This window comes from Lactuca virosa, chromosome 5, assembly GCF_052849685.1.
Source record: "Lactuca virosa cultivar CGN04683 chromosome 5, Lactuca_virosa_CGN04683_v6, whole genome shotgun sequence".
In the NCBI taxonomy this organism is placed as follows: domain Eukaryota; kingdom Viridiplantae; phylum Streptophyta; class Magnoliopsida; order Asterales; family Asteraceae; genus Lactuca; species Lactuca virosa.
In genome coordinates this window covers 449,282,416-449,294,107 of record NC_136430.1, presented here as the reverse complement: position 1 = coordinate 449,294,107, position 11,692 = coordinate 449,282,416, and the positions used below count along the sequence as shown (strand labels likewise).

The following is an 11,692-nucleotide window of genomic DNA, read 5'->3' as shown; positions in this document are numbered from 1 at the left end:
CCCCTCATACTTAGTACGCCCCGCGTATGCGCAGCCCCACCAACCTATAAATAGAAGTGTTTTTCTTCATTTCTCTTCACACCTTTCTCATTCTTTCTCTCTCAAATACCTATCTTAGCCCCTCCCATTCCCTAGCACTTCCCAAGTGTTAGAGGCGAGTCCCGGAGGGCCAGAAGGCTCCGAGAAGAAGAGCTTTCGGCTCAGAAGTTCTACACGCGCAGAGCCCAGTTCTTCGCTAAACCCCCTTATAAGTGAGTTATGCTTACCTTACTTTAACTATAACTAATGTTTAAGTTCATTATCGTTATTATGAACCTACAAGCAATATATGATGTAAGTATAATAAAATATAAATTATACAAAGTGTTATTATAATACCTTTTAACTGCTCGCGGTACGAGGAATCTGGTTTGAATGGCCACATAGGTTGTTTGATTTCAGAACAGCTTAAATGCCAAAATGGTCCTGCCCTTCGGTGTTTCATGTCTGGCCCCTGTCTGTACATAGTAGTTGAAAAGTATTGGTTAACACTTATAAAACAGTATAACTCGTAGACCTTGAGTTAATAATTAGTCGCAATAAATATTATACTAAAATCTAGTGATAATGATACTAGGTTTCGTCGAAGGAAAATAAACTGTTAAAAGCGAAGCGCTGCCCGAGTTTGGAGTCATCACTTTAACAAGTGAGTGCATAGTTACTTTCATCTTACACATAGATATGAAGTATTTAATATAAATTACGTGTTATGTGTGCATATTATATGTGTTCTTGATATCTATGTTGGATGAACAAAATATACACGTTTTACTTGATTTAAACTGTATATGTATTTTTATACCTATAAATATATTGGGTAAAAATGGGTAGATGAAATATGAGATGAATGAAGAGAGATGAAAGATGATATAGATGATGAGAGGTGAAAGATGATGAGAAGCCTTGACCCAAGCGATGATTCAGTCATCTAGCAGAGTATAGATGACTACCACAGACTATTCTAGACAGTCCAGTTGAACGCTAGTAGGCTCACAACCTTTAGGTGTTGTGAACGATGTGTTCACCATATGTACTCTAAAAACTCTGGCAACTATGGACTTAGTGTCTTACAAATGAATGTTGGCAACTATGGATTTAGTTCCCTATAGATGAACATTGGCAGTTATGGACTTAGTGCCTAATAGATAACATCGGCAACTATGGACTTAGTGCCTGTTGGTGAATTATAACATCCAATTTTCCTTATCTGTCTATCTTTTTCTTTTTTCTATTCCTTATCTAATTTCATATCCATTTCACTATATTGCATACTTTGTAAACATAATTCAACCATCCAAAAGTATTAATAAGCTAAAATTGAAACCCTTTGGTATTTTTTATCCTATATAAACATAATTTTGGCCAATTCCTACCGTAACACCAGACACCATGGTCTACGATACTCAAAATAACGACCCTTGGAACATTATCACCAAGAAACCTAACATGTGGATTTAAATAACAAACCAAATAGATTTGAACTGAATATAGTAAAAGACATCAAAATATAAAAAGAGAAAGAATAATATACAATCTTCACCATACCAGTTCTATTGTCACAAACAAAGGGCTTAATATTAGGGGTGAGCAAACCCAAACCAAGAAACCGAGAAACCGACTAAAACCGACGAAACCGAAGCAAAACCGACGGTTAGGGTTTGAATTTTTTAAAAACCAAAAAATCGGGTTCAATTTCGGTTTTTACCCAGAAACCGACCCATCCAACCTGAGAAACCGACCCATACTTAAAACCGACAAACCGCCCCAAGAAACCGACCCATCCAACCTGAGAAACCGACCCATACTTGATTGTTTTTTGGTTGTAATAGACTATTTCAAGCTTTGGTTGTCACTTGTAATAAACTATTTGTTGTAAGACTTATGTTTTTTTGAAGTATTTAACTTAAATTTGGTGTTTTTTGAAGTATTTAATTTGTTGCTTCATTTATGAAAAATGGGTTAAAACCCAAAACCCATGGGTTTAAACCCAGAACCCGTGAATGTATGGGTTGAACCCAAGAAACCGAAAAACCGAACCGACCAGAAACCAATCTTATCGGGTTCTGAAAACCAGAAACCGACCATTTATGGGTTGGGTTGGGTTTGGGTCCAAACCGACCCAAACTGACCCATACACAACCTATTGAAAAGTTAACTTTTAACCTAAAACAAATACAAACACTTTTTAAAGATTTTCTTTTAGAAAAAATCACTACCCAAAAATAAAAAAAAGTAAAAGACTTTTATCCTTAAAAAGTAATCCCAAACGTCCCTCTTCGAACACCGCCGGCAAGCCGGATTCCTGACTGCACACGCAAGAGCACCTATGCTTTCCTTCTTCGAAACCACGCATCACCTACTCCACCGGTTACCTTCATTCTTCTATCAGACGTTGGAACAGAAGCAGTACAAAATTCAACATTAATAACTTTGTATTTCCAATTCCAATCACTGTAAGCTTACGAAATCCACATATTTCTTAGGTCGAATCCGCATTCACATTTGTCGATATTTAAAGAACATAACGATGTCGTTCGACTTGGAGGAAGAAGAGTCCTTCGAGCACACGTTACTAGTGGTTCGAGAAGTTTCCGTTTTTAAAATCCCGCCGCGATCCACCAGCGGCGGTTACAAGTGTGGCGAGTGGCTTCAGTCGGACAAGATCTGGTCCGGCAGGCTCCGTGTGGTTTCATGTAAGGATCGGTGTGAGATCCGGTTAGAAGATCCAAATTCCGGCGATTTATTTGCCGCTTGTTTTGTTTACCCTGGGCAGAGGGAGAACGCGGTGGAGTCCGTTCTCGATTCGTCGAGGTATTTTGTGTTGAAGATCGAGGATGGAACGGGGAAGCACGCGTTTATAGGGCTAGGGTTTACGGAGAGAAATGAGGCGTTTGATTTTAATGTGGCGTTGTCGGATCATGATAAGTATGTCAAGAGAGAGAACGAAAAGGAGGATGGTGAAGCTAGCGATGCCAATCATATTGATATTCATCCTGCCGTGAACCATAGATTAAAGGTGCACGTCTTACCTCATTTTCCGTGCATACGCATTGGAATTATAATTCAGTGTTTGATCAGGTCATATGATCTCACATTTGGAATCGGTTTTGGAGCTTGTTTAGCTCACAATGTTGAACAACTGTGGATTTATTTCATCCAAAACTACCATAACACTTGATAAGCACAACTACAGCTATCAGAGTTTTACCTGGTGCTGATGATCATGATTTAATCTAGTTAACACCACCAAGTTGGACATGCAAAATTGACATAAAGATTCTGATTAGCAAGAACTATAAGAAAATTTACGCAAGATATGCACCTAAAAAGAATGTTGAAACACTGTGATGAAGGAGTCAATCTTAGAAATGGAGTGGATTTGTGTTCATGCATTGATTAACTTAAACTAACTCTGTGCAACATGTGTTTCAGGAAGGTGAAACCATTCGGATAAGTGTAAAAAACAAGCCTGCTGGTGGATCTGGGATGCTTTCTTCTGCTGGGTTGTCAGGAGGTCCTGCTGGAACTGGAAACATTAAGCCTCTAAGCATTGCTCCTCCACCAAGTTCCTCTTCAAGAATCAGATCTCCTCTCCCACCCCCACCCAATGATCCTGCTGGTGTTCGGATAACTTCTACAAAAGTTAGCATCGCTATTGAAGGAACCAAGGAAACAGCCAGGATTTCTACGAATGCTTTCACCGATTTCTCTCAGCTTGAGGTATCTTTATCATTTGATGTCTTTTACCATACTTCAATCATGATTCCAGTTTCCATTCCTACTCTTTAGTTGTTATAAAGGTTTATGCTTTGCAATCACCTACATTACCTTATTCCTAGGTTTAGAATAGTCTATCGTCATGAAATTGCCACTTTAGCTTATTTAATAAGATTATTTTATTGTTGCCTTCAAATCTCTATCAAATATCCAACTAAATACATAGGATATTAGGGTTAAATGCAGGAAATAGCAATGTACTTTCATTAATTTGTTTAATATAAGTCTATAACATCCCATTTTCTACTTATTATATTACAACATTGTACTTTGAATAATTTACCCAATTACAGCAATATCATCCTCATCAACACACAAAGCATCTTTCAAAGTATAATGTCATAATAAGAAACAAATTGGAAATACAAGGCTATAGGTGGGACTTGGGGTAGATTTTTTTTTCAAAGTAGAGTGCCAAAATATATAAAAATAAATAATAAAAATACAGTGTATAATAGAATGAAATGCAAGTTAGATGCTATAATACACGAATAAATGAAAGTAGGTTGCTATTTCTTTCAATAGCCCGTAGGATAAAATCCTTATTTTTTCTTTTCTGAAGAACAATCTCATTGTTTTCTTGCATTTAGCTAGCAAGTAGTTTACTCATAAGTCATAAATATAAATGCATAAGAATACTAATTCGACAAAATTACATTGTTGACCACTTGACCATAACAAACAGAATATGCCATGCATATAATAACCATCTCTTACAACCGCCATTATTATTGTAATTCAGCATTTATGAGTCTTTAAATCACCTATTAGAAGTTTCCATATCTGACAATTCATACCACATCTATCAATGAGCGAGAAATATTATGAACTCCTTATAAGCCTTTTGTCGTTGCTTATTAATAACCTACCTAGACCTTGGTTTTAAGTTGATTGAGATGTTATTTGTTTGAGTCTCATCTTTAGTTGTCATGAAGATACATACAAACTGCTTTCTCACCATATCTGAGTAGTTATGTATATAGTGCATGATATTAATGGTTTTTAAAGGTTCTGTTATGATATACTTATGATCGTTGCAGAAGAATCTTCCTGGATCAACTAAAAGTCAAACAGGTGCAGCTGGATGGGCAGCATTTTGATTCTTTCAACTGTATACAGTATACTTGTGGAGTGTTTGAAGAAAGCAACCAAATGAATAGGAGGGAGAAAACAGTCAACAGTACACTCCATTTTTGCTACCAATATATGTTGGTATGTTTCTTTCAAATTGCTTCGCCTTTTGAATGTATAATGGAGAAACAAACTAGTTTCATATTGTTATTATTCAATCAATCACACCCTTGCGGTTTTTTGTTGGGTTAAAGTAACTGAATAGCAACTTACTTTTTACTTGGTCCATTCAAATCACCAATCTTTTTTCCTAAAGTCACTGTGATTGTGATGTTAAAAAATTAAAAAAAATCACTCACTCCATGAAGCTCATCTTGTCACTTTTTCGACTGTTTTAACTGGTAACCAAGGCGACGTAGTATTTACATGGCTGGCCCATCTCCGTCACCGATTTTTGTTTTCTATAAATAATAAGATTACGTTACTAAAATGTTCTACTCACGTTTGAGTAACATGGTCACCCTTAAGGGAAACTTGTTAAATCTGTGGCCATAGTTGTCAAACTTGAACTAGTCACCGGTTGACTCGTATGAGTACGAGTCTTTTCAAACCATAAAAGAATCGACTCAGTAGTTTGACTAGGTTCAAAATTGTGAGTCATTGCTTGACTCGTTCGGAGTCGAGTCAACTCGTGACTCAAACAAACCATATGTCATGTAGGTAATTGGGTTATCTAACAAGTAATCCGGTTATCCAGTGGGTAATAATGACGATTCTTCATTTATTGTGAATGTACAACTCATTTTGGATCAATAATTTTCAAAAAAAATTAACTAAAATTTAGGCAACTTAGTCAAAATCCATATTTTAAGGGATTTATTAACAAAATTAAATGATTTAACTAGTTAATTTACTATTATGTCTTTAAAATGATTGGTCCACAATAAATTATACATTTATACAATGGGAACTGATTTGTACACAACAAATTTTTTCCATACACAACAATTTGTGTATTAAAGTATTGTATTGTACAACTCCATAAAACATAAAATGTTGTGTATGGATAAAAATTGTTGTGTACGAATCCCTTTCCAAAATACTTAGTGATTTACGTTTGATCCTCTCTCTCTCTCTCTCTCTCTATATATATATATATATATATATATATATATATATATATATATATATATATATATATATCATGAATCTTATAAGTCAAGTCAGCAGTATAAAATTTATATTTTTGAGTCATGGCTTTTTGCGAGTTCCTTTGGGTCAGTAATCACAATCTCTTTAATGTGTGACTTAATTGGTGGTTTCGGGTGTGGCAAGTAGGGTAAAACATGCTTTTGATAAGTTTGTTATAAGAAAACGCTATAAGGTCATCCGTTATACATACCACTAACCATAAGGTCGTCTGGTATACCAAGGACGAAGGGGTTCGTGGTCTACATGGCCACGAGTATTATCCGTGCACACTAGCCCGGACCTTCGTGGGTGTGGTGATTTGTGGTGGGGAGGACGGAGGACCACGACCAATCACATTCTTCTTCTCTCTCAGGCGTCTCTCTTCTTCGCCCCTTTTAATTTTCGTTCGTGATCATCGTATACATACCACCACTGATTCGTGGTTCGTGATGGTGATTGTGGTTCGTGGTTCGTCAAATGTATAACAGATGGTCTAATAGTGGTGAGTGTCACATTATCACCACACTCTCTACTACTAGCCATGAGATACCTACCACTAAACACTCAAGTCCACCTTATTTTTTTCATTAAATTTTAAATAAAAAATACTTTAAAAACATATAAATTTTTTTAAATACTAGTTTTTCATTAAATTAAACTACCAAATTACATTAATTAAAATAAAATAAAAATAAAAATAAAAAACCTAAAAATACCAAAAATAACTAAAATAAACTACCCCTGTTTCTACGCCGGGCTCGAACCGATTCTCTCATCGCGAGAAAAAACTTCAAATCTTCGCCTTCGAGGTCATCCACTTTCATTTTCAAAATTTTAATATCGGTTTTTGTTTGAAGCGTCGTTTGTGCCTCTTGAAACCATGTTCTCTTGAACTTGTACATATCGATCAAATTTCTCACCAAATTGATCCATAACACTCGATCCCGAAGCCGTCGAAGCCGTTTTTTTTTGCTTTATTTCTTCCAACGGGCCGACAAAGAGGTTGATCGTTCTCAAGATCGAACGGGATCATCGTTGATGTCGATGTGCGTTCGCCCGTCCAATTGTTGGGAAGTTGCATCGAAGTTTCTTGAACGCTTTGAACCGGTAGATTGTGAAGTTCCTTCCGTTTGCTCTTTCCATTTTGGAGCATCTTTCAATTTTAGCCACGATTTCACGTACGGAAAAAATTTGCGGGTTGGAGTTATTTTTTCAATTTGATGCAAGGCCGCCTTGAACACATCAAAATCATTTGATCCGCTTTTGCGTATGTTTAGGAGGTTGTTGTAAATTCCTCAAAGTTTGGTGCATTTTAGTCGAATATCGCGCCACTTCGAGCTAATTTGATCGGGATTTCGACTTTCACTCCCCGTTAGCCCATAAAATACGGTTCAAACTTTCTCCCAAAAATAAATGAAGGTTTGACTATCTCACCAAAATCAACCAAGAGAAGTTTAATCTAGCATGACTAAACTCAAGAAACTAAAATAAAAGTTAGAAGTACCAAACATATATCAAGATTCAAGGATGAAAGGAGTTTTTCAAGGTTTTTGGGTCTTCAAAAGCTCTCAAATCTTCAGAGAAAATGCTCCAAACTTGGATCCAAAATATAGTGGAATGTGCTCACCAAACTACCTTCAAATATCACATAATGCGAATTTTCGGAAATGCCCTTCAGCAGAGCTTGCGCGGGCTGCGTATGGCTGTGCGGGTGGCATGCTGAGTGGGCTTCTTGTGTCTTGGGCTTTCATTGCTTTAGCCCACTGGCCCATTTGCTTCCCATCATCTTGTAGCCCATAGTTCTCCAAGTTTTCTTCAATTCTGGCTCACTTTACCCTCTCTAAATCACTCGTTAGCTCGTGCACTCACTCGGTCAATTAATTACGCATGCTCAAATATTCCTTCATCTTCTTTTTAAATACAAGTCAATCTTCTTCAAGTTTCCATTTACCAACAAACCCACAATTTGCATCAACTCCACGAGTTGCCAAACCCATAATTCATTGTCCTCCATGTCCATTTGCTTCCCACAAATCATGAACATCTTAACTCCGTATTAGTCTTCTAAAATCTGCAATTATGCTCAAAGACTAGAAAATACCCGATATAGTCATAAAATAACAAAAATGAAAATATGCATGATGATTAACTAAATTTGGAATAAAATATGCTAAAATAAAATATAAAAAAAACTATCAACTATATAAATAATATGTACATATTAATGTACTTAGTATATACTTCAAAGAAATTTTGACAAAGAAAATTTGTTCTAAAAAGGAAAGACTGTTATACGTCATGAGTAACCCATAAGACATTGGCTACCTTTCCTCATCTCGTCGAAATATGAAGAGCATTTTCAGGTAATACATTTCCGACTTCACAAAAATGCATCAATTTACAAATTTTGAGGGCAATATCATGAAGCATAACAAATAAATAGACATATTTCCTACATTATGTAAAAATGAAAAAAGCAACATAGCATTGGTGTCCATTGTAGGATGATCATGTTCTAATTGCTTTTCTCGAATACCGATGCATTTTCCTCCTAATCTAAGACTACCCGGTATGGGCCACAAAAACGCCGTTATCGGCTGAGGTGACACACAAAAACGGCGTTATAACGCCGGGAACACCCTCCCTACCTCCCGTTATGGTATCTCATGTTATAACGCCAATGAATTGCAACGCCATTTCCAACCAATCAATGACTTTTTCTTTTTCTGCTTTTCTTCACCTCAACGGGGTTGAGTAAATGGAACACCACCCCCAACAAAAGTGATGGAGATTAAGAAAACTTTTGGTGCTTACGTGGCCTCACCACCCTCTTGCTCATACCCATCAGCCTACCAATAAGGTAAATTAACTTACACAAACAAAAGTAGACTTATCGTCATGAATGGATGTCATTTTCTGTAAAACCCGATGGTTATTGTCTATATTTTTGTGAGAAATATTGTTGTGATCTCAATGGATCTTTACTCTCTTTTTCTCTTTATATATAATATATATTTGAACGGTGACACGATATATTAAAAATAAAACAAAATTAACATGACACTAGAACAAAGAATTACAAGAAACAGAGAAGAAAAGAAAAACATCATGTGGTATATAAAATAACTAATACCTTAAAAAGTTCTTTTCAACCAGACCCTAAAATTTTGGTCGTCAATCCCTTACCCCAATATGATATTCGAACCTAGAAACGGTAGATTTTTAGTCCAAGTATGTTAAAAATGGTGACATAATTACACGAATAGGTCTAATTTCAAGAATTGGGTTGTTAGTATCTTAACATAATTATGAATTAATTAAATCTTAATCATAATTTAATCTATAAAATCTATAAAATCTATAAAATAATAATAAATCACTACCGAAACCAACGTGGTGTGTTTGTCCATTTGCGATTTAGCTTCTTCTGCCTGTCTGAACCCTAACTATGCCGGCCATGGCTGCCCTCTATCACTATTATTTATATATTCATGCATATATATCTGTATTATATGTTAAACACACTCTATTTTGGCCTGCAGACCCTTTAAACCTCACTGCAAACCCTTTCATTTGCTCTCTCTCTCTCTCTCTCTCTCTCTCTCTAGAATTCTTAAACGTACAGAAGCGGAATGAGAGCTGGATTTGACGTGGTTCAAGGTGCTCTTGAGTTGATCCAGCCCCATGAACAATGGGACTACAACAACACTCTTGGTGCTTATGTTACCTCAACTGCGACAACTTCAAGCTCATTGAATGGTTTTAGCGACTACAGTTCAAAGGCGCCTGCAAACATAGAGAGACCAAACGAGCTCTCTGAATGGGTTGAACATGTTACCAAGACGCTCGTTGAAGACTTGCCTCAAGAGTCCAACCTTGAAGATCAGAGCTTCCACACGGATGCCACTTTGCCAGCTGCTAATTACGGTGTTGTTTCACCTGACGTGTGTGAAACAAGACCTCGGAAGATAGCCAGGGGGAACTGGTCGGATGATGTTAGGTCATGTGGTGATCAGGGTAATAAAGGGTTGAATTTGATTGCGCTTTTGTTTGAGTGTGCAGTTGCTATTTCGGTTGATAATTTGGGTGAGGCTCATAGGATGGTTCTTGAGTTAACCCAAATGGCTTCTCCTTATTCACCTTCTTGTGGTGAGAGAGTTGTTGCTTATTTTGCAAAAGCCATGGCTAGTAGGGTTGTGAACTCATGGCTAGGGGTTTGCTCACCATTGACTAATCACAAGCTCATTCATGGTGCTTTTCAAGTCTTCAACAACATCTCTCCTTTTGTCAAGTTTGCTCATTTCACCTCTAACCAAGCCATTCTCGAGGCTTTTCAACGTCGAGAAAGGGTCCACATAGTGGACCTTGACATCATGCAGGGTTTGCAGTGGCCAGCACTGTTTCACATATTGGCCACACGAATGGAAGGGCCACCGCATGTGAGGATGACTGGCATGGGTACTTCCATGGAACTTCTTGTGGAAACAGGGAAACAACTCTTGAATTTCGCAAAACGTCTAGGAATGTCTTTCGAGTTCCATCCTGTGGTCAAGAAATTCGGAGATGTAGCTGATCTCTCCATGCTACAAATCCGAAGAGGTGATGCACTAGCTGTACATTGGCTTCAACATTCGCTTTATGACGCCACAGGGACTGACTGGAAAACCATGAGACTCCTTCAAGAACTCAAACCTCGAATCATCACCCTTGTCGAACAAGACATATCCCACGGAGGCTCATTCTTGGATCGTTTTGTTGGTTCCCTCCATTACTATTCTGCCATATTCGACGCTCTTGGAGCGTTCCTCCCAAGCGACGACAACAGTCGCCACCGTGTTGAGCACTCGTTGATCCATAGAGAGATCAACAACGTGCTTGCGGTGGGCGGACCAGGGAGGAGCGGTGAGGATAAATTCAGGGTGTGGAGAAGTGAACTTGGGAGAAATGGGTTTTTACAGGTACCAATGAGCGGGAACTCACTGGCACAGGGTCAATTGATTCTTAACATGTTTCCACCAACACATGGATATACTTTGGGTCAAGTGGATGGGACGCTTCGGTTAGGGTGGAAAGAGACTGCTTTGTACACTGCTTCTGCCTGGACTTGTCATGTCTCAAGATAACAAGTCTAATCATGTTGAATATTAAATGTTTGATTTGCTACGTAGTTCTTTTATTAAATATTAAATTAATATTTGCAAGGGATCAAAAATTAGGAAGCAGTTGTGAAATTTACAAATTGAAATTTGAACAAAAGAATGAATATATAGCTTTTTACGAGTAAAAACCATAGTCTTTTTTACTTTGATGTGATTTTAATTAAGGATGAGGATTAGGTGGTTTTGCAGTTAGTTTATTCAGTTAGGGCTGTTTGGGTGTGAGGCAGTGAATTAAGTGTGTACAGTAAAATTAGCTGGTAACGTTTTGTTAAAAGTTATAAGAGATAACTTTTAAATTTAGAACGTTTTGTTTAAACTAAACGTTAAAAACATGTAATGTCAAATGGAACTTTTTGTTCAAATTGAACGTTTTGTCAAACGCTAAAAGCTATAAGCTCTCAAACGTTCCGTATCAAATACGCCCCAAGTCGTTTATAAACCGAACCACATAAGAT

General features: G+C 37.2%; 1 protein-coding gene and 1 pseudogene across 2 annotated transcripts; both read left to right on the top strand.

The window, feature by feature from the left end:
* The first annotated feature begins 2,283 nt into the window (after positions 1 to 2,283).
* LOC145114421 (uncharacterized protein At1g03900-like) lies at positions 2,284 to 5,140 on the top strand. 2 transcript variants are annotated; one of them, XM_079050426.1, is made up of 4 exons: positions 2,285 to 2,445; positions 2,523 to 3,055; positions 3,472 to 3,759; positions 4,857 to 5,140. In XM_079050426.1, exons 2-4 carry the CDS (start codon positions 2,567 to 2,569, stop codon positions 4,914 to 4,916), a joined length of 837 nt encoding a protein of 278 aa, XP_078906552.1. In that variant the 5' UTR covers positions 2,285 to 2,445; positions 2,523 to 2,566; the 3' UTR covers positions 4,917 to 5,140. The 2 variants fall into 2 exon arrangements, with proteins under 2 accessions (XP_078906551.1, XP_078906552.1); XM_079050425.1 differs by having other exon boundaries at positions 2,284 to 3,055.
* A 4,570-nt stretch (positions 5,141 to 9,710) lies between these two features.
* Positions 9,711 to 11,201, top strand: LOC145114263 (scarecrow-like protein 23 pseudogene; annotated as a pseudogene).
* Positions 11,202 to 11,692: the final 491 nt, after the last annotated feature.

Excerpts from the sequence above, each read along its gene's own strand:
- LOC145114421 (XM_079050425.1), top strand. The coding sequence starts at position 2,567 with ATGTCGTTCGACTTGGAGGAAGAAGAGTCCTTCGAGCACACGTTACTA. Across the intron at positions 3,056-3,471 it reads CCGTGAACCATAGATTAAAG|GAAGGTGAAACCATTCGGAT; the intron begins GTGCACGTCTTA and ends CATGTGTTTCAG. Across the intron at positions 3,760-4,856 it reads CCGATTTCTCTCAGCTTGAG|AAGAATCTTCCTGGATCAAC; the intron begins GTATCTTTATCA and ends TGATCGTTGCAG.